General features: G+C 41.1%; 1 protein-coding gene across 3 annotated transcripts in view; it reads left to right on the top strand.

The window, feature by feature from the left end:
• Positions 1-22,017, top strand: part of Arid1b (AT-rich interaction domain 1B) — a 350,262-nt gene extending 328,245 nt beyond the window's left edge. For 2 of the 3 annotated variants that reach the window (XM_033763302.1, XM_033763303.1), the window contains 7 exons: positions 4,219-4,360; positions 4,574-4,746; positions 9,595-9,745; positions 12,463-12,559; positions 13,927-14,710; positions 16,940-17,070; positions 20,080-22,017. In XM_033763302.1, the coding sequence (XP_033619193.1) occupies positions 4,219-4,360; positions 4,574-4,746; positions 9,595-9,745; positions 12,463-12,559; positions 13,927-14,710; positions 16,940-17,070; positions 20,080-21,795 (3,194 nt within the window). In that variant the 3' untranslated portion in view covers positions 21,796-22,017. The remainder of the gene's footprint in view (positions 1-4,218; positions 4,361-4,573; positions 4,747-9,594; positions 9,746-12,462; positions 12,560-13,926; positions 14,711-16,939; positions 17,071-20,079) is intronic. The other variant, XM_033763301.1, reaches the window with a different exon arrangement.
• The last annotated feature ends 40 nt before the right edge of the window (positions 22,018-22,057 follow it).

The following is a 22,057-nucleotide window of genomic DNA, read 5'->3' as shown; positions in this document are numbered from 1 at the left end:
CCTGTGAACAGCTCTGAAACTATTTTTCCAAAATAAAAACCCAGTGGGGTGCAGGGACCAAAGTGGTGATGTCTGCAAAGATCTAAGGGTGTATTTTATTTGCCGGGAAAGAACTTGTGTCCCTGAATGGTCTGCAGTTGTGCATGGAGAATAGCTCTCACAGCGTGCCTCAGCCTTGGTACAGGAAACCCTGTGGAGGCACAGATCTTCCAGAAAGCAGAGGCCTTGTTATCCTAATAGCGGGCTCTTTCCTTTCCCCTTTTTCTAAACTGCTGCCTTTATGGCAGGATTATCATTGTAATGGCCCAAAAGAGATTGGATTGCTTATGCGCTTCTTGCTCCAGATGGAGCCATGGTCCTTCTGGTGAAATAGGAGGTAGGAGAAGGAAATCTCCTGACTTGACTATGAAGTCAGCGCCCACCGTGGAAAGCCCCCTTCAACATGCTTCAGACCTCACAGAGGCCAGAAAGTGAGTAGTAAACATCAGTGGTCCCACAGTCCAAAGCCAGCCCTTTCACCCCTTGTACACATCAGGTAGTTTCTGTTCTTGGACCATCATTGAAGAAAGTTTCACCAAAACATTTTTATTGTCAAAAAAGGAAAATAAATTATTCCTGTTTTCCATGTCAGAGAATCATTTATTACATAATCTTTTTAAACTAATTCTCATAAAAAATATGTTTTTTGAAGTCATTTTCTCCTAAGAATATAATTACAGTTTATTCCTTACCAGCAATTCAGGCAAATTAAAAAGACATAAGAAACATTCTGAATGTTTTTCAGTGGTTTCTGAACCAACTGAAATCCTAAACTACTTGGCTATATTCTAAGAGCATCACAAGCCAAGTCTCTTGTCTGATTTTGATTTGGTGTGACTCGTATGGATCCAGACTTAATGTGGTTGATCACTGGAGACATGACATCCTTCACCTTTGGGGCCACATTGCAGAGGCACACTGGACCTCCAGGTGCATCAAAGGAACTGAGGCCTTGGGGCACAATCTGCATCTCTAAGGCACCTATAAGATCTTCTCACACTGAACCTACAGGAGTTGTGGAGCAGTTCCAGTCTAGGAATCACCAACCCAGGTATCCCTGCAGGATAAAGGCAGGAGGGAGTTCAAAGGCCACCTGGGAGGAATGGGGCAGTGAGGGACAAGGAAGCTCAACTTTTTTTTGGGGGGGTGATGAGACAGGGTCTCACTATGTAGTTGAGACTGACCTCTTTATGTAGCCCAGGGTGGTCTTGAACTCACAGTGATCCTCCTGCCTCAGCCTCCTGAGTGCTGGGATTACAGGTGTGCGCCACCAGCCCAGCTAAGGAAGCTCCACTTTGAGTTAGTCTGTAACCAAAAACCCATCCATTTTGCTGGCAGATGGCTGACTGAATTTCTACTATTAGCTGACAGATGATGTTACAAAACCTGTCATGAATCCAACTAGGGAATCCTCAGTGGAAGATAATTGAGAAAGAGAGTAAGGTATAAACAAAGGTGCCCTCTGGTTGACCTCCAGTCACTAGAGCTGGGACACATCAGCTGTTCCCCCCACCCTACTCCCCATACCCCTACCCGGCAGAACTAGGGCACCAGGTTCATGCTGTGTAAATTATCTTCCCAGCTAGGAGCCTGGCTGTTCCATCTGAAGTGTGTGAATGTGCTTAACCTTAAGTAACCTTTCCATTGTTTACTTTAGAGTATACATTTGTAGCTTCTGGCAAAATGTAGGGATATCCTAGAGAGTGTGCCAGCCTTCTCTATTAATGGAGTTGCAAGAGGTTGCTTTCTTTTTTTTTTTTTTTTTTTTTTTTTTTTTTTTCTGAACGGAAAAGAAAAACATTGGCAAGAGAAAATTTTTTTTATTTATTTTTATTAGCTGATAATGTGAATACTTATAAATAAGATTCATTCTGAAAATACAGCCTCATAAACCATGTTTCCAGGGAAGCGGTCCACGCTGGCGTAGAATCTGTGCCTGATTTAAGAAGCAAATAGTTTCATATTTGCAGCACAGTGTGAGCAGTCATGTCTGGATTATCTTACAAAATTCTCTTAGGTACTCTTCTCATTGCTGACACAAAATACCCAACTCCCAAAATTAAAGGAGGAAAGATTTATTTAACTCACGGTTTGTACAGGTTTTGGTCTGTCATCAGCTGGTTCCAAGGCAGTGTGGCATGGCAGACTGAGATTGCAAAGAAGAAACAAACAGTTCATGGCAGGCACAAGGTAGCAAAAGCAACAAGGGACCTTAACAGCATCTTTCTGCCCCTTTTACCTTATCCTGACTACTTAGGGTGGGTAGCACTCACACCTTTAATCCTAGTACCCTTGAGCCTAACATTGACCATTAATCAATTCCAGCATCACACATAGTCTAGATCCAGATACCTCTGAAAAAGCCCTTTATGACTGTATGAAGCTTTGGGGACCATCTAGACACAAGCTATAACAATACAACAGACTACCTTATTCTTTTTTAAATTCATTAAGTTTATTGGTACTTTATTGTATTTTAGGTATACAATATGATGACATTCATCATTGGTTATTCTTTTATTATAGTTACCTTTTTTATTTGCATTTCTGGTGTTTCACCAAAGTTTAATCTGTAAGAAGCATCAGCTTTTCTTCTGAAATACTTGCATTAGTGGATAGTCTTTCCCACATATCTGAGAATTTCCCTCGGTGTCTAAGTCTCAGTTGTCACACCTGGGGCCAGATGCTAATAGCCTTAATCTGGCTAGAAATATATGTGCCTGGTTGAGGCTTTCTGAGAAGATGTGGTTTTGTTTTGTTTTGTTTTGTTTTTTTCCATTTCTGACTCCACAGTTTACTGTGTAATCTAGGACTTCTTTAACCTCCACTTCCTCTGAGGTAAAATGTGAACAGTGGTAATTGTAGTGAGGCTTGGGCACTTCAGAGGAAAGGAAGTATAACCAGTAGCATTAAAATGTTAGTTAGTTTTGTTAGTAGTAATTCTGTGTTAGTTACAGTTCTAAATGTTTTGATTGTGTTCTCCTTGAGGGCAGGGGCTCTTGTCTTGTCAGTTTGCTAAACCTGCATATCTAAAAATTAGAAAGGAGCCTAAAACACAGTAGGCACATTATTCATTCAGTATGTATTTGTTTAATCTGTAAAACAAACCAGTAAGTGTTGTATATCTAACCTGCTAAGGACTATGATAGATGATAAAGCTGGAGACCACAAAATACTTTGTTTTTCCTATAAGGCAAAGTTAATTAATTTTTCAAGAATCCCACTTGAGTTTTGAAAAAACTACTCAAAGAGCTGTGTTATTATAATGTAATTTGAGTTAAAACAGAATGTTAGAACCCAACAGCAACATTAAAAAACTCAAACCCAGTATGACTTGTGATTTCATAGCTCAAAAAGCAAGTGTTAGGGCTCTTGATATAGCTCATTGGTAGAACACTTCCCTGACATGCACAAAAGAAGCTGGGATCGATCCCTGGTAGTGCAGTGGAGGGAGGAGGGAAAGGGAGGGAGAGAGGATGAGAGAGAGGAAGAGGAAGTAGGAAGGAGGGAGGAGGAGAGAGACACAAAGAGCAGAGACAGTACACATCCAAGTTTTGGATGGTATTAAAATAACATAAGGCACAGTATTAATTTGTTTTATTGCTTTTCAACTTAAATATTTCTCATTGCCCAAGACTAGGAGCTAAATTTTCTAAATTTTTTCTGCAACACCACAATAGTCCATTAATTTAAGTACCAAAAATTTAATCCTGTTTCTTTATTTACATTGAATATCTCTAGTGTCGTCTGAAATAAACATTTTATTGCCTAAAGCTTTCTTTTTATTTCTTGGGATTAAACACCTAGAAAAACAATTATCAAAAGATTTAACTGTTTTATGGTTTTCAGATAAAACTTATTTCCAAATATTTTACTTAAAAAAACTTACTAGGGGCTGAGGTTCAGTAGTAGAGCCCTCGCCTAACATGCATGTGGTCCTAGTTCAATGCCCTGCCCACCCATATGCGTGCGCGCACACACACACACACACACACACACTCATACTAATTTTCACAATAAATAACATAATAGCATTTACTACATTGCTATGCACAATGAACATTAGTATTTCTAGTAGATGGTGCCTTATTTTAAATTCTCTCTTTGACATACGTACTATACAGTGAGCTTCCTTGATAACCTAGTTTCTCTCCCTCCCCTTTCACTTAATCATGTCAGCTAACTCAGGATCCTTGCAAGGCCCACAGACACCACAGTCAACAGGCAGCAACTCCATGGCAGAGGTTCCAGGTGATCTGAAGCCACCTACCCCAGCCTCCACTCCTCATGGACAGATTGCTCCAATGCAAGGTGGTGGAAGGTATGTTTAGAGAACTCCATGAGCCATACAGTATCAGATTTGTTTTGTCTTTTGATTTTTTTGGAGCAAACTGCATAGAAAATAAAAGTGATTTCCCCTAGTGTTCAATACTAGTTTTACTCATTTAAAGATTTCAAGATTGGTTTGTTTTCTAGTATCTTTGGAGGTAACTCCTGCTATATAATTAAGGTTTCTTTTTTTTAATCTCTTCAGAAGCAGTACAATCAGTGTGCATGACCCATTCTCAGATGTGACTGATTCATCTTTCCCAAAAAGGAATTCCATGACTCCAAATGCCCCATACCAGCAGGGCATGAGCATGCCAGACATGATGAGCAGGATGCCCTATGAACCCAACAAGGACCCATTTGGTGGAATGAGAAAAGGTATGGTCTAGGGTGTCAACCTCTGCTGCTCTATACCAGTGTACCTGTTCATTCAGAGCATCTTGAGATACCCGCCACCTGTGTGTAACAGCTTCCACCTTCCTACCCTAATTCTGTGACCTTGGAAAAAGTATTTAGTATCTCTGTGCCTTACTTTCCTCATCCCAGAAATTGGAAAAATAACAAGACTTGCTTCAAAGGTATTATGAAGATTAGTTAAACCCATGCACATGCAGACTGTGAAAGAGTGGTGAGCAACCACTGGTGAAAGTATGCATTTGTGTAATCTGGCATCACCAGCATTGTCATCATGTCAGCGTGAGCCAGAGTAGGGCTGGATTCTAGATAGCATAGTAGTAAATCATATGTAGTCCCTATTTTCAACTAGCAGAGTCTTGGGAAGAAAAAAAATATCCAAATATAACTTCACCACAAATGTGTTATTAAAGATCATGGTTGGTGGGAGAAAGGGTATAGGTCACAGGGTGCTCTGTGTAGCATTGGAAGGCCAGGAAGCTAGGAGATCAGCTGGTTGGAAGGGAGGGTTCTAAGGAGATGGCAGTTATCTAATGTGACCTGACGAGTGAGGATGAGGATAAGCAGAGAGGGCAGGAGCCCTGGCAGGAAGTACAGGTACCTGGAGCACAGTGAGCATGGGGTACACAGACTGAGGGTATTGGCTGTTTGGGCCGGGGTCTTTCGGCCTTCATAGCAGATTGATGAGTCTGGTTTTTTTTTAACCAGGTGGGAGATGTTATCTGGAGAAGTAAGATGATTGGATTTTTGGGAAAATAAGTAAATAACTGGCCAGTATGGAACATGTATTGAAAGGGGTGAGGGTGGATTGAGGGGGGTGGATATGCAGTAATTTAGGGAGAGAGAGAAAACACATTGGGATTAGAGACCAGCAGTGGAGAAAGGACCACTGTTACATGTTTTGAAGGTACCAATATATTGGACATTTGGGCTGCAGAGCTCAGTGACAGTGATGAAAAGACATATCTGGTTGCAATGAGGACAGTTAGGAAAGGAGCGGGATCAAGTTACTGGGTAGTGCCCTGCATGTCTAGAAGCTGGGTAGAGGTTGGAATTAGTTGTAATTTTGGACCATGGAACATAGAAATAGTGTATGTTACTGTGGCATTCATAACTTCATTGAGGAAGAAAGTGTAGGAAAGTTCCTTAGTGATATTACTAAGATAAGCTATTCCTTTATGCTTGCTAACCCCAAGTATGAATCTCCACTGAGATTGTGACTGAGCCATTGCTTACTCTCTTAGCTCCTCCCTAGGCAGATCAGGTCCATTTGGAAACCTGGTTGTTTACTTTTTGGCGTTCTTCCAGATACAAATGTGTCTTGTGAAATTGAGGCATGATGTGAGTATTATTGGGGGAAAAATACAGAAAAAATTGTGGATAGTAATTTTATGCAAGTATTTATTCTGGGATCCCTTAAATAATGGTACCTCTGTGGTATTTGTGGAGTACATAAATTCTTGTTATATTACCTGAGTGAAGAGAAGCATAATGCCCAAAGCCTTGGCTTTCACAAATACGGGCTTATGAGAAATGAAAATGAAGAATCTCAAAAATTTTACTGTTGGGCATATACCACTGAACAACTGAGATTTATAATTATTTTGTATATAAATCAGATAATTTACATAAAGCAAAATAATCTATAATTTTTTCCTTTCAAGTTTTCAGTGCTCCTTATTCTAAGTAAAGATTTTACAGAATATGCAATAAACATATAAGCTAAGACAGTCAAAAGCTTTGCCAACATTAGAGGTAGCTATTTTTCTTAGTAGTTCTAGATGCTAGGTAATTTTATTCGTGCTTCTTGTGTCTATATATTTCTAGACTGAAATTATTACAATAACAAAAAATTGTAAGATTTGGAATCTGGCCTCAAAATCTGTTGTGAGCCATTTCAGTGTCCTGCCTTTATGCAGTAGTAGACAACTAAACTTATATTTCTCTGTGTCCTGATGCCTGTAATTTCTCTTAAAAAATGAATTTGGGGGTGGGAAATGATTGTGGGGATACCTTAGTAGGCATGCTCATGGATATATAATGTGTTTTCATCGACCATGTAAGTGATAAGGTGACTAATATCATCTCTAGTATATTTCAGTTTACTTGCTACCTTACAATATTAATGTATTTACTACCAAATTAAACCTATAAACACAAAAATCTATAAGAAATGGATTTTCTTACACTTAAATCCCTATTGTGATAAAGTCTTCCATTGGTTAACTTGCCTTTTGCTGTTAGTGAACTTGGCAGGGCCAAGATTAGGCCATCAGTGGAAAACATGCTCTTTGTTGTTTCTGCCATTGAGGAGATGGCTGTTGTTGGTGTCCCTGCCCTGTGCTGTGGTAGCATAGTGAGTCTGACAGTCAGCAGCCAGCTCTGCCTGTTCACCTACCTGCAGCACCCTGCTCATTTCTTTACCTCACTGAGGCACTGCTGGTGGATGGTGTATAAGTGAACATATTTATATATCATTTAATATATTTTCATATCTTTTAATATGTGTACCTTTTTAATTGAATACCTACATCCAAAGACTCTAGTACTAATATTTTGTCATTCTAAACAGAAATGCAGCGATTGTTGAAGTAACACTGGAAGCTATTCCTGTGAAATAGAATAGAAATGGGATTGTTCAGTCAAATGATAGGAATTTTTTTTTCCTTTTACTAGGTATCTCAGTAATCTGATAAAACAAACTACCTCAACATTTCGTGGCTCTAAACAGCAACGCTTAACTCAGTTGTTTGTGACGGTTCTTCACTCCGAGTGCTGTTGGCCAGGACCCTGAGGCTGCTGGGGTGTCTCTTTGACTTGCCATGTTAGCAGATGCTTCTCCTGAGGACTCTGCTGGCAGTTTTGGTAGGGACCTCCCCCACGGAGCCTTTCCACATAGCTTCCTGGCTGCCCATGGAAGCCTCCAAGGGAACGTGCCCCAGTTGCAGGCTCTTTTGCAGCTTGGCTTTTACCCATTTGCCAGAGCTCTCTTGGTCAGCGTTAGTCACATGAACCTGCCTAGAGTCATTGTGGGAAAGGGCTTCCCAGGCTATAAATTTTGGGGGTTGTGAAAGACAGCCTCCCATGTCGAGTACTTGTAAAGGTTGTACCAGTTTAATTCTCTCAGTAAGAGTGCATAAGTTTTCATTCTCTTACTAAGAAGGAGTATTAGCAATCATTTTATATCTGCCATTTAGGTTGACCAAGAAAAAAAAGCCCTCATAATTGTTTTAACAAGGATTTCTTTATTAATGAGCTCACAAGCCTTTTCATGTGTTGAGTGGCCATTTAGTTTTCTTTTTCTGTGAATGGGTTTGCCCATTTTAATTTGTCTTTTTTATTCCTATTGATTTTAAAGAACTCTTTATGTTTAGGGAACTAAGCTGCTTAATTTTGGTTTTGACACTTGATTTTTCATCTGTTTTCATTATCTATAAAATAGAAAGGCATTTCAAAACTGGTTCTACCACAGGCTGCCATGGGATCACAGGGTAAAGTGGATGGAAGCACACTGCCCAGTGACGTGCTCTGTTACGGGGTCAGTCTTCAGCATTTGCCTCATTGCCGGCCTAACAGAATTCATTGGGGCACAGTATTTTAATCATCTTTTACCTCACATGCCATAGAATGAAGAGAGGTAGTAGTATCAACTGGCTGTATATTTAAATGTTCACTTTGCCTGCGGACTAGTTTCTGGAACTGACCCACTTTCCTTCAGGCTCTGAGCTGATGCTAATTTGCACATAGATCTACATCAACAGTCTTTCCTCTTTTAAAAATAGTCATATCTCATCCCACCTTAAGGTATATTTAGCTCTTATAATTTTTTAGCCTGATTTTGAAGTATATCCATGCATGAGTATTTATTTGTTTAAGGTTTTCGGGTTTTTTCCTATAAGGAAAGGGAACTAACTTTGTGTATATAGTCTCATGTCTTGACACAATCGCTTCATGAGATGCTATGACTGACCTCATTCTATATACAAGTAAACTTAGAAGTTAGTGACTTATCTAAGTGGTAATAGATCTGGGCCTGTATAAGTTTCCATACTGCTGCATAACAGGTGCCCACAGACTCAGCAGCTGGAGACAGCAGAGATATAATCTCTCAGCATCTGGGTCAGGAGTCCCCCAGCATGGCTGAGACCTCTCTTCAGAACCCACATGCTAAGGAAGGAAGGAAGGAAGAAAGGAAAGGAAGGAAGGAAGGAAGGAAGGAAGGAAGGAAGGAAGGAAGGAAGGAAGGAAGGAAGGAAGGGTCGGTCGGTCTTGGCCAAGACCAAGAGCTCCTCTGAGGCTCCAAGTCTCTTTGGATTCATTCGAGTTGTTAGTGAATTGTTTATAGGCCAGGGTAGCTATTTTTTATTGACTACCCTCTCCCCACCCTTCCTAATGTAGCCTTCTCCACAGCAAGGGCTGCTGCTTCTTCAAAAACAGTAGAAAAAGCCCTGGAACTAGCCCCATCTCTCACCTGTAAACCCAAATGAAAGGGCTCTCTGGGTACATTACACTCCCTTTCCTTAAATCACAGTCAGCTGATTAGTAACTTTATTTCTGTGAAACCTCTCTTGCAACATTAACAGTCCATAATCATGAGGCCAAGAGCCCATCATGTTCTTAGGGTCTCCCCATACTCAAGGTGTGGGCTCATGCAAGATAGGCACTGCTATAGGCAGTGTCTTTGGGGCTACCTTAGGATTCTGCTCCTATAAGACTTATCTGACTCCAGGACTTACACTTTCTCGTTGGAGGAATGACCTTTGACCTTTGGAAAATAATTAATTTTGTGCCCCATTTTTTGAAATACTGCAGTGCCTGGAAGTAGTGAGCCCTTTATGACACAAGGACAAATGCCCAACAGCAGCATGCAGGACATGTATAACCAAAGTCCTTCAGGAGCAATGTCCAATCTGGGCATGGGACAGCGGCAGCAGTTTCCTTATGGGGCCAGTTATGACCGAAGGTGAGTATTTTTTGAGAGAAAGGTAAGATGATTCGCTATAAAGTGTGCTTTCCTCACACACACACACACACACATCTCTGAGCCCTATCAGCTGAACCACCAGTGGCAACATGGTAGATAGCCTTTCCTTCCAGAGTTGCTACTGATCTGATGAGTTAGGTTGCTTCCTTCAGTGAATGCCTCAGCCTCCTAGAGTACTGGGATTGCATCACCACACCCAGTGGCGTGTGTTTTTATATGCTAGTGCTCTGAAACATAAATTAGGTACTCAGGACTGGCCTGATCAAGAACCAGGTCTGCCCCACAGCACCCCACACTACTGCAACCAGTACCCACTAACTTCTGTGAGGCAGCCACTGTCAGCACAATGAGGTGGCTAAGCTACAGCCAGATGTGACTCCTGTGGGAGCTACCAGATTCCCTGCATCCTATAGCAATGTCTGTGATGGTAGTCACACTCCACTCTCATCTTTCTAGAAAGGACTTCAGGGGCTGTGTTTTCAGATATTACCATTCTTCCTGTTAGAGAACAGTACACTCTTGATAAGCATCTTTGAGAAGGCCCACCATGCGGTTGCAAAAACCTCTCCAAAGGAATCAATCTTGACTTGTAGGTGACAGAGCAGCCACAGGACTAACCAGACTGTTTCTAGTTAGATAGGAAACAGGAGGACCTTTGAGATATTGAGGAAAATTCATCAGAAGCCAAGTCTTGCACTGGTGGCATGGGTTAGACTTCGTTTGTGAAGAGACCCCTCACCTATGCCCCTGGTTTAATACTCACTGTCACAGAAGCCCTTCCTATCTATGTTGTATATTCTCTGCCTCCTTAGTAAGGGAAATGCTCAAAGCAAGATTTGAATATAACATTTGTGATTTTTTAAAGGAAGAAAATGCAGGCATAGGAGAATGCCCTTTTCCTCACTATGGCCACATTGACATGCAGATAGGGACAAATCTGGCTTTTGGGTTTCTATCTCCAGGATCTGGGTGGTTCCATTTGGTTCTGAGGATCCAGGAAATACTACTGTATTTTTGTTGCTGTTTGCTAATGAGATAGGAAAATAGCTGTATTGGGACATGTATTCTTAAAGGATCTCAATTAAATCTACTTGTCTGTTCCTTCTAGAATTCTTCCTGAAGCACTGCATGGCCCAGGTTTAAAATCTATTTTGCTTCTACCACATTAGAAAGAGATTTACCTCATTAAGTTTTGTCTTCTGAGAAATACTACTTCAGCTTAAAATTTACTCATGTCAATTATACTGTATTTTTTTCTTTCCTCCAAACTACAAACTTCCTTCTGAGTAATGATGGTAGTTAGCAAAAATTTCCCTGTGTCTGACTTACATATAATTTTCTAAAACTTCTTTTTTTTTTTCTTATTACTTGGTCAGATTATGAATATATTTAATCCAATTATTCTATCTTAAAAGATTCAGTATTACTAAGTTAACCAATTTATTTTTCACAATTCCCAATCTGTTGTCCTTGAAATCATGCTTCTGTGTGTGTGTGTGTGTGTGTGTGTGTGTGTGCGCACACACACGTGCACACGCACAGTGCCAGAAATCCAACCCTGTGCTTCACAAATACTAGGCAGGTGCTCTACCACTGAACTACATCCCCAGCCCAAAATGTGGTAGTTTGGATACTATTTATACTTTCTCAGTATAGTAGTAGTTGGAAAAAAATAGTTGTATTGTTCATTTCTTTTCTTTTTTATTGTTTTTTGAGACAGTCTTACTATGTCATTCAAGGTGACCTTGAATGCACTACGTACCCCATGCTGGCCTCAAATTCATAGTACTCCTGCCTCAGCTTCCCAAAGGCTCATATTATAGGCATGCACTACCATGCCCAACTTTTTGTGTGTATGTGAGTCTTCCTATGTTAAAATTTAATAGGAGCATAGTTAAATCATTGCTCCTATTCTATTCTGTATCCTTTTTAGTCATAGAACCTTGAATTTTGTGAATACTTATGCATATATAGTTATTAGCTGGCTCTGCATCATTGGAATTCATTTTGAAGCATGCCTTTAAAAACTTAAACATTTTAGGGCAGGGGATTTAGCTCACTGCTCCTACCTTGCAAGTGCAAGGTCTTGAGTTCGATCCCTGGTACCAAAAACAAAAACTTAAACATTGTATAATCATAATGAGAATTTGAAAAGCAGAAATATTTTCCATGTTCTGGTACTCTTAGAAATACTCCTTTTGGCTGGGGATTTAGCTTAGTGGCACTGCACCTGCCTAGCAAGTGCAAGGTCCTGAGTTTGTTCCCCAGTACAAGGGAAAAAAAATTAGTACTGCTTTTGAGTCCTAAATTCTTTTTGCTTCTTGCTTTCATCAGCGCCTCACCTGACAGCATTGTGTGGCACTTGGTACAGTAAACTTCAGTGGATAGGTGGGGCTTCTGCCTCAAAGGCTCAGACAAGTGCTCACAGGGTGCCTGCCTGTTCAACCAGTATTCCTCTGACACCCTTTAACCAACAGCCCAACCCAGAAGTTTGGCACCACTCCCAGAGGGTGTTCCCATCCCTTTCGCTAGGACTTCCATTGCAGCTGCCACTCAGGGAGCGCCTGTCAGGAGCCACATATGGTGAAGAAAAGACAAAGCCGTTGCGGGTAGAGTTTCCAAAAATGGATTGTTCATGTTCCTGGTTACCTGGAGTCCTCTGAAAATTAAGGTTTTTTTTGATTGCCTTGTTCTAGGCATGAACCTTATGGGCAGCAGTATCCAGGCCAGGGTCCTCCCACAGGACAGCCACCGTATGGAGCGCACCAGCCTGGCCTGTATCCACAGCAGCCGGTGAGTGGGCAAGTGGGTGTGGGTCTCTGCATTGTTTGTTTCTCTCCTAGAAGCTAAAACTCAAATTTATGCTATCCCAGAAGAAGGTATTATTTTAGAAACTACTACAAAAATGATTAGATTTTTTTGAACATTCAGGCTATTTTAGTTCTAGAAAATACTCATGGAATTTTGAAGTCAGCCCATGAAAAACAGTTTGTTTTTTTGTTTTGGTACCAGAAGTCGAACTCAGTGCAGGCAGCAGAACCACTGAGCTAAATCCCCAGCCTGAAAAACAGCTCTTGACATATTTTATTCTGAAATATATAACATTTTGTAGGAACTTAAATACATGCATTCTTGTGAATAATGTCTAGCCCAAGTTAAAGTGAAGTGTGTTTTAAGGATGTTGTGTCTGTTATGCAGTCAGCCTTCTGTATCCACAAGTTTCACATCTGTGGGTTCAACCAACCACAGATCAAATGTATTTGAAAATGTTTTTTAAACATACTGCATCTGTACAGAATATGGATGTACTTTTGCCTTGTCATTATTCCCTAAATCATATAGATACGAACTGCTTACATAGTATTCATCCATACTGCATTATGTTTAGAAGTAATCTAGAAATGAATTAAAGTCATGTGGGAGGATGTGAGTGTTGCATGTAAAGTCTGCACCATTTTCCGTAGGGACTTGAGCATCCTTGGATTTGGTATGGGCATCTTACTGCCTCCCATCAGGAGAATCCCACCCACCCTGACTAACCCTGGTACCCAGAGAGTCCCTTAAAGGAGAGCTGAATGCCAAGGGCTGCTATGGCAGGAACAGCAGGGCTTTCTTGAACAGTCTGGCTAAACAAGCTGGACATCAGAACAGGAGCCGAAGGATGAATATCAGGTGACATGGCCCAACCTGAGGAGCTGAATCCTGCTGGGAGGCTTTTCTATAAAGTGAGACCTAAGATACCCTTTTAACCTAGGAGCCACTCAGACTGGCCCTGGAGCCCTCATTGTACTCCTGTGAGGCTGATCCTTCTGGCCTGGGGTCGTCTTAGTTTAGTTCCAAGCCCCTGCATAGTATCTGCCTGTGCAGCAGTAATCAGCATTGCACTGTCCCAGTGTTGCAGCCATAGGAGAGGATGATTTTTTTTCCCAAAAAAAGATTCAAACATATAGCAGTAACACTCAGGAGTCCTCTTCAGAGCATGTGGCAGGGCATTATATAATACTGAGATACATCCTTAAATGGTTAGTTCTTCTGGTTGTAAAGGAGCTTCCCATACTTGTTTTGAAGTGAACATTCCACCAGGTAATGACTATTTTTGAGTGTGTTTGATTATACTTGTAAGAGCACATCCATTTGATTTGTCTTTATGTGAATTTCAGAATTATAAACGCCATATGGATGGCATGTATGGGCCTCCAGCCAAGCGCCATGAAGGAGACATGTACAACATGCAGTATGGCAACCAGCAACAAGAGATGTATAACCAGTATGGAACCTCTTACTCTGGCCCAGACCGGAGGCCCATGCAGGGACAGTACCCATATTCCTACAACAGGGAGAGGATGCAGGGACCAGGCCAGATGCAGCCCCATGGAATCCCACCTCAGATGATGGGAGGCCCAATGCAGTCATCTTCCAGTGAAGGGCCTCAGCAGAATATGTGGGCAGCACGCAATGATATGCCTTATCCCTACCAGAACAGGCAGGGTCCAGGTGGCCCTGCACAGGCACCCCCTTATCCAGGCATGAGCCGCACAGATGATATGATGGTACCTGATCAGAGGATAAATCACGAGAGCCAATGGCCTTCTCATGTCAGCCAACGCCAGCCTTACATGTCATCTTCGGCCTCCATGCAGCCCATCACACGCCCACCTCAGTCCTCCTACCAGACGCCGCCATCACTGCCAAACCACATCTCCAGGGCACCCAGCCCAGCTTCCTTCCAGCGCTCCCTGGAGAACCGCATGTCTCCAAGCAAGTCTCCCTTTCTGCCCACCATGAAGATGCAGAAGGTCATGCCTACTGTCCCCACATCCCAGGTCACTGGACCACCCCCTCAGCCACCTCCCATCAGAAGGGAAATTACCTTTCCTCCTGGCTCAGTGGAAGCATCGCAGCCAGTCCTGAAACAAAGGCGAAAGATTACCTCAAAAGATATTGGTAAGAATTCTAAAGTTTGTTCTAGGGATTAATTTCAGTTGCAATCTAGTGTTTTAATTTGAGTTTTAATGTAGTTCCTTTTAGTATTTTTAATAGGGTGATATTCTAATATGATTGCAAATTATCAGGATTTTTTTTATATATAGGAGCAATAGTTGGAAACCACTGGTTTCTTAATCAAAATTTAAAAAACAGTGCCAGAGAATTAAAATGGTCATGCTAGGTGTGAAAATTACTTATATGAGAGATTAGAGCGCCAGATGAGTGATCAAGGAATCCTCAGTGATTATGTACTATGTTTGGCTTTAAAGATCTGACCTTGACCAAGCCACTTATCTCTTACTCTGAATATGTGCTAAAAAAATACATTGTGAAGCTAAGGATGACCTGGGAAAATTTGAAGGCAAGCCACTCTGACTTGGTAACAACATGCAATGAATTTTCATGGAAAATGAAAGTGAAACATGGCTATGAGATATAAATAAATAAATATGTGTGTTAGTCAACTTTCTGTTGCTGTGACAAAATACCTGAGAAAATCGCCTTAAAGGGAGGAGCTTTATTTTGGCTCACGGTTTCAGAGGTTTCAGCCTATGTTTGGTTGGTTCCATTGCTGTGGGCCATAGGTGAGGCAGAGCAGCACAGTGGCAGGACATGGTCAAAGAACCTGCTTACCTTAAGGCAGCTGGAAGCAGAAAATAAGAGGCAAAGTGCCAAATATAATCAAGGTCACACATCCATGACCCACTCCTTCAGTTATGTATTCTCTCCTGCATTCTCTTCACCTCCCAGTAAAACCATCAGAATATGACTCCATCAGTGGGGTAATGCACAGGAGGGACAATTCTCCCCAGGAGGAGCCCAATTTGGGCAGTTTAACAAAAGGGTTGGGGATGTAATTGCACGCAAAAGCCCTAGTTTCAATCCCCAGTACCACCAAAAATAGAAGACCAGAATTACTTGACATGAAATCACTTGTAGTGATTAGAAAATTAAAGGTACTAAATTAGTGAGACAAAAGATATTTTTATTTGTTGGACATTCAATATGTATATATAGAGAGAAAATATTGGGCATTTTGGTATCTTAGGGTTGCAGGGGGAGAGAATGAGATACAGACACTGAGCACCAGTTTTATACAAAATGAATATAGTGTACATTTGTGTTTATGTGTATATTATAAAGGTTTTTAAAATGTCTTAGTGAGTATTATACAAGTGATTGTCTTCAACCTAGAGAAATTTATGTTCCTTATTTTTAAAAGAAACTTTAACATTTTTTCATTAGAAAATTGGTATGTGCCTATCTTAGAAAACTTGAAAAACGGATTCAGTTGAAATATAGAAGGCTTCCTCCCTGACAGATCACTGTGAGCACCCAGGGAGTGTTCTGTTCACCTAGTGGTGGCCAGGAGAGTCTGGGTGAAGCAGGTCCTCCATACCATCTGGTGCTCATGCTCCTGAGCAGCTATTGCTGAAAACTCAGATATGTGAGGAGTCTGTTCTCTAGCTTCATTATGTGCAAGTCTTATAACTTTTTATCCAATTGGTCTTCGATGACAGGAATACAGAAAACAAGAAGAAAAAAAAGCCTATTTTTCAGTCATTGTTTCAGACCATGCTCTTGAAAAATTTACCCACTGGGGCCAGGAATTTAGCTCAGTCGTTCTGCACCTGCCTCGCAAGCACACGGTCCTGAGTTCAATCCCCAGTACCAAAAAACAAAATCTAACCATCAAAGTGCTGGCATTTCCTTATTAACAGCATGTTCTAAGGATAGGAGCACAGAAGTAGGAGAAACCCTCATGTAAAAATCAAGACTTTACCTGAGGATGTAAGGATTTGTTTTTATATGCTACATACTTATCAGCCTTCCAAAAACATCACCTTGAGAAGAAACTTATGACTGAAGAAGGCAGAGGCGGTAGAGACCTTTCTTAGGCTAGCACAATTATTAAAAGCAAGAACAGAAATGCCCCTAAAATGAGAAGGATTGCTTGCACTTAACCTTACCTGTTGCATCTAGAAGCACTTTGGCTTATGTTTAACTAGCAAAGCAAAAAGATCTTAAACAACAAAAGCTGCTTAGTACAACTTATCACCTCCATGTAAAATCAGAAGATCATGTGTGACTATCTCTCTACTTCTTTTTCCTTGTTCTTTTGTTATTCTCTATTCTTTCAAGCACAAAGTTAATATTATGGCCATCCTTATTCGTTGTCATTTTTAGTTACTCCTGAGGCATGGCGTGTGATGATGTCCCTTAAATCAGGTCTTCTGGCTGAAAGTACTTGGGCTTTGGACACTATCAACATTCTTCTCTATGATGACAGCACTGTTGCTACTTTCAATCTCTCTCAGGTGAGCCTGTGCCAATCTGATGACTGATCCAATTAGAATATTAGAAAATTAAGTAGTGTGTAACCTTGAACTAATGCCTAAGTTAATTGGCAGTGACTAGCTAACATTTTTTGTCATAGTAGCTGTTATAAACCAACACTAATCATAATATAGCTGTTTGAAAATTTAGCCTACTCATTTCAGTCAATAGTATATATACACACACCTTTGTTTTTTGTAAGGAAAGAATAACCATGTACATATGTATAACAGATAATAACAAAGTTAAATTGTCATATAAAATAAATGTGAATTAATCTAAATGTAATAGAGTTATGATTTTATATGTATTGGAAGCAGTTGCAGATAATACATTGCATCTTTCTTTTAATTAATAAGAAGTGGTATAACATAGAAAAATGTATAATGTATATAGAAGTAGAGAGGCATTTAATGACTCCCTCCCTACACACACACAGATCCTCAACATCCAGCTGAAAGAGCTATGGACTCATGGCCAGATCTGTTTGTAGGTCTGTTCCATGTCTGCCCCTCTCTTTCTCCCTCTTCCTCTCCCCCCATCCCCGTGTCTCATCTATATTAAGTATATACAATTTAGGTATATAATACGGTTACATTCATCATTGGGATCTTGCACCTTTACATGACTTATCTTGATTCTTATTTTTCCCGATTCCCCAGCCCTCCCTTCACCCGCTCCACCCTTCCCTGTTTACAAAGACATTGTTTCCATGTTTTTCTTTTTCACATATTTTTTCCCTTTTTACCTTTCCCCTACCCCTCCCACTTCCTCTACTCTTTTAGACATTTTCTTCATTTACACAATATCAATTATACATTTTGATTCTTATTTACACTTTTAGTTTTTCACACCAGAGAAACTATTCAGTATTTACACGTGTGACTTACTGATTTTACTTAAGAATATGGCCTTAATGTGCATCCACTTAGCTATAAATATCTCTAGTTTCTCATTCTTTATAGCTGTATAGTACTCCATTTTATTAAAAGACTCACATGCACATCTTTATCCAGTCTCCAGTTGGTGGGCAATTGGGCTGTTTCCAAATTTTAGCTATTACAAACTATGCCACTATAACCAGGGGTGAGCATATATCACTGGTATGTTTCTTTTAATTCTTTTGGGAAGATACACAGCAGAGGAATAGCTGGGTCAAATGGGACTTCTAATCCTAGTTGTTTGAAATATCTCCATGTTGATTTCTACAGTGGTTGCACCGGTCTGCACTCCCACCAGCAATGGAGAAGGGGCCTGTCTGCCTCTCTTAGCTATTTGAAGCAGTCTCATAATGAGTTTACCATCCCCCTTCATTCAGAGTTGAGGTTAAAGTAGCTTCTAGCATAAGGGCTGAAATAGGGAGAAATGAGATTACCACTGAGAGTGAGCTGGACTCTAGGCTCTTTCTGGTACTTCGGAGACTGAAGTAGGAGGATCATCATGAGTTTGAGGCTAAGCTAGGCTTCACAGTGAGTTCAAGGACAGCCTGTACTTCAGCAAGACCCTGTCTCAAAAACAGACAAGATAAAGAAATATTTAGAGATAAAAATATGAAAAAGCTGTTCTCCCCACACACAACTCTGCTTTCTATTTTTAAAAAGCTAGCACATCTAATTTCCTTGTTTCATTTGAAATTTGAAATAAGTCCAGAATCTTTCATTTCTTTTCTTCTCTCATTTAAGTCCTCAGAGTAGCCCAGTAAAGCAATTTTCAATTGATAGAAAGCAAGTGAGTAAGGTTATAAATATCATGCATGATATAACACAAAGTAAACTTTTTTTTTTTTTTTTTTGTACTGGGGATCGAACTCGGGTCCTTGTGCTTGCGAGGCAGGCGGCAAAGTAAACATTTTTAAATTTTAGCTGGCCTTCACTAGGGTAATTAACTTTCATTTTTATAATAGATGGACTGTTGCTGGTCACCTATTTTCATATCAAGAGTTGCTTTATTAATTTTCCCATTTCCCCTGGAAAAAAGTGAAATTAAATGGAGAGGGAAAATCTTACACATAGAAAGCTATATGTTTAGGGCCTAAACAAAAACACTTGGAAAAAGTTTGGTGCTCAGGTCCTCTAACTTCTCAACAATCACTGCAAAGTCCTTCAAGAAACTAGCAGTAAATAATGGCAGCATGACTGATTTCCATAACATTAGCATAAAGGTATTCTTTTCATTACCTGCTTATTTTCTAGATTCCCTAAATGTGGCAGGAGGTGGTGCACTAGGCCACAAAGCCATAGAGTTTCCTGTTTTTCCCTTGACACAAATATTTGCTCAGAGGAAACAGCTCAATCTCATAGGCAGTGACTTTCTCCTCATACCTTTTGTGTTTCAGCTAGAGCTGTGAATAACTGAAATGGAAAATTGCATTTTATGAAATATGCTAATTCACTTATCAGGAACTAAATTGATTTGTTTCTAATTTTCAATGTTTATGAGCTACTACAGTGCTGAAAATATCTTCTCCAAAAGATATAGAGAGAATGTAAATTAGAGTAACCTGTGGCACCTGAGACAAAAATAACCATAAAATCCTAAGAATAAAACATGTAAAAATGCCAAAAACAAGTCTCAGATAAATACTGTATTAGAAGAGAACAGAGTCACTTTGGGTGACTATAAAATGGACATTCTTGCTCTTTCTAATAATGAGTGTATTATAGCTAAATCAGGAAAGAAATGGGAGAACAGCAAATCACTACCTCATTGATAGTATTAGAAATGTGGAAAGGAGAAGTTGGTTTTCATATTGGCAAAGTAAGAGATTGAGCATGCTCCATGTTGTTTAGTTGATGGCGTAAGTTCTGGAGTTTAGTTCTCTCACATACATAGTTTGCCTCTCATGATTTGGTTAGAAAGGAATGAAAATGAATATGAAAGTAATTAAAAAATGTCCTGATAGTTTTCCAAATTTTTAGCCCTCGTAGTCATAGCTGATGTCATGACCTTGTACCTGTTCTTTCTTGTTCTCCTCCTCCTATTTTCTCTAGTTATCTGGATTTCTTGAACTTTTAGTAGAGTACTATAGAAAATGCCTGATTGACATTTTTGGAATTCTTATGGAGTATGAAGTGGGAGACCCCAGCCAAAAAGCACTTGATCACAATGCAGTGAAGAAGGAAGATAGCCAGTCCTTGGCCGACGATTCTGGGAAGGAAGAAGACCCTGAGTGTCTTGAGGAGGAAGAGGAGGACGAGGAGGAGGATGACAGTGAGAAGACAGAAGCTGATTCCAAGGGCAGTGCTGTCCTCACCACTGTGGATGCCACTGCAGACCTCAAGGAGAAGCCCAAGCAGGCCAGTAAGTTTGACAAATTACCAATAAAGATTGTCAAAAAGAACAACCTATTTGTCATCGACCGGTCGGACAAGCTGGGCCGAGTGCAAGAATTCAATAGCGGGCTTCTACACTGGCAGCTTGGGGGTGGTGACACCACTGAGCACATCCAGACGCACTTTGAGAGCAAGATGGAAATCCCCCCTCGCAGGCGTCCAGCGCCCCCTTCAAGCTCCACGGGTAGAAAGAAAGAATCAGGAGGCAAAGGTGATTCTGAAGAGCAGCCAGAGAAAAGCATCATAGCCACCATTGACGATGTCCTGTCTGCTCGGCCAGGGGCCTTGCCTGAAGATGCAAACCCTGGGCCCCAGACAGAAAGCAGCAAGTTCCCCTTTGGTATCCAGCAAGCCAGAAGTCACCGGAACATTAAGCTGCTAGAGGACGAGCCTCGGAGCCGAGATGAGACGCCCCTGTGCACCATTGCACACTGGCAGGACTCACTGGCTAAGCGCTGCATCTGTGTGTCCAACATCGTGCGGAGCTTATCTTTTGTGCCTGGCAATGATGCTGAGATGTCCAAACATCCAGGCTTGGTGCTGATCCTGGGGAAGCTGATCCTTCTTCACCATGAGCATCCAGAGAGGAAACGAGCACCGCAGACCTATGAGAAAGAGGAAGATGAGGACAAGGGGGTGGCCTGCAGCAAAGATGAATGGTGGTGGGACTGCCTCGAGGTCTTGCGGGATAACACACTGGTCACGTTGGCCAACATCTCCGGGCAGCTAGACTTGTCTGCCTACACAGAAAGCATCTGCTTGCCAATTCTGGATGGCTTGCTGCACTGGATGGTGTGCCCATCTGCGGAGGCGCAAGACCCGTTTCCCACCGTGGGACCCAACTCAGTCCTGTCACCTCAGAGACTCGTGCTGGAGACCCTCTGTAAACTCAGTATCCAGGACAATAATGTGGACCTGATCTTGGCCACACCTCCGTTTAGTCGTCAGGAGAAATTCTATGCTACGTTAGTTAGGTACGTTGGGGATCGCAAAAACCCAGTCTGTCGAGAAATGTCCATGGCGCTTTTATCGAACCTTGCCCAGGGGGATGCATTAGCAGCCAGGGCAATAGCTGTGCAGAAGGGAAGCATTGGAAACTTGATAAGCTTCCTAGAGGATGGGGTCACAATGGCGCAATACCAGCAGAGCCAGCATAACCTCATGCACATGCAGCCCCCACCTCTGGAACCACCTAGTGTAGACATGATGTGCAGGGCTGCCAAGGCTTTGCTGGCCATGGCCAGAGTGGACGAAAACCACTCGGAATTCCTTTTGCACGAGGGCCGGTTGCTGGATATCTCGATATCAGCTGTCCTGAACTCTCTGGTTGCATCTGTCATCTGTGATGTACTATTTCAGATTGGGCAGTTATGACATAAGTGAGAAGGCAAGCATGTGTGAGTGAAGATTAGAGGGTCACATATAACTGGCTGTTTTCTGTTCTTGTTTATCCAGCGTAGGAAGAAGGAAAAGAGAATCTTTGCTCCTCTGCCCCATTCACTATTTACCAATTGGGAATTAAAGAAATAATTAATTTGAACAGTTATGAAATTAATATTTGCTGTCTGTGTGTATAAGTACATCCTTTTGGAGTTTTTCTATTTCTTTTTTTTTTTTTTTTTTTTTTTTTTTTTTT

The sequence above is a fragment of the Fukomys damarensis genome, unplaced genomic scaffold (genome assembly GCF_012274545.1).
Source record: "Fukomys damarensis isolate Sample0158 unplaced genomic scaffold, DMR_v1.0_HiC HiC_scaffold_14, whole genome shotgun sequence".
NCBI classification, from domain to species: Eukaryota; Metazoa; Chordata; class Mammalia; order Rodentia; family Bathyergidae; genus Fukomys; species Fukomys damarensis.
Note: the sequence above shows the minus strand (reverse complement) of the source record. Positions and strands in the feature narration are given on the sequence as shown.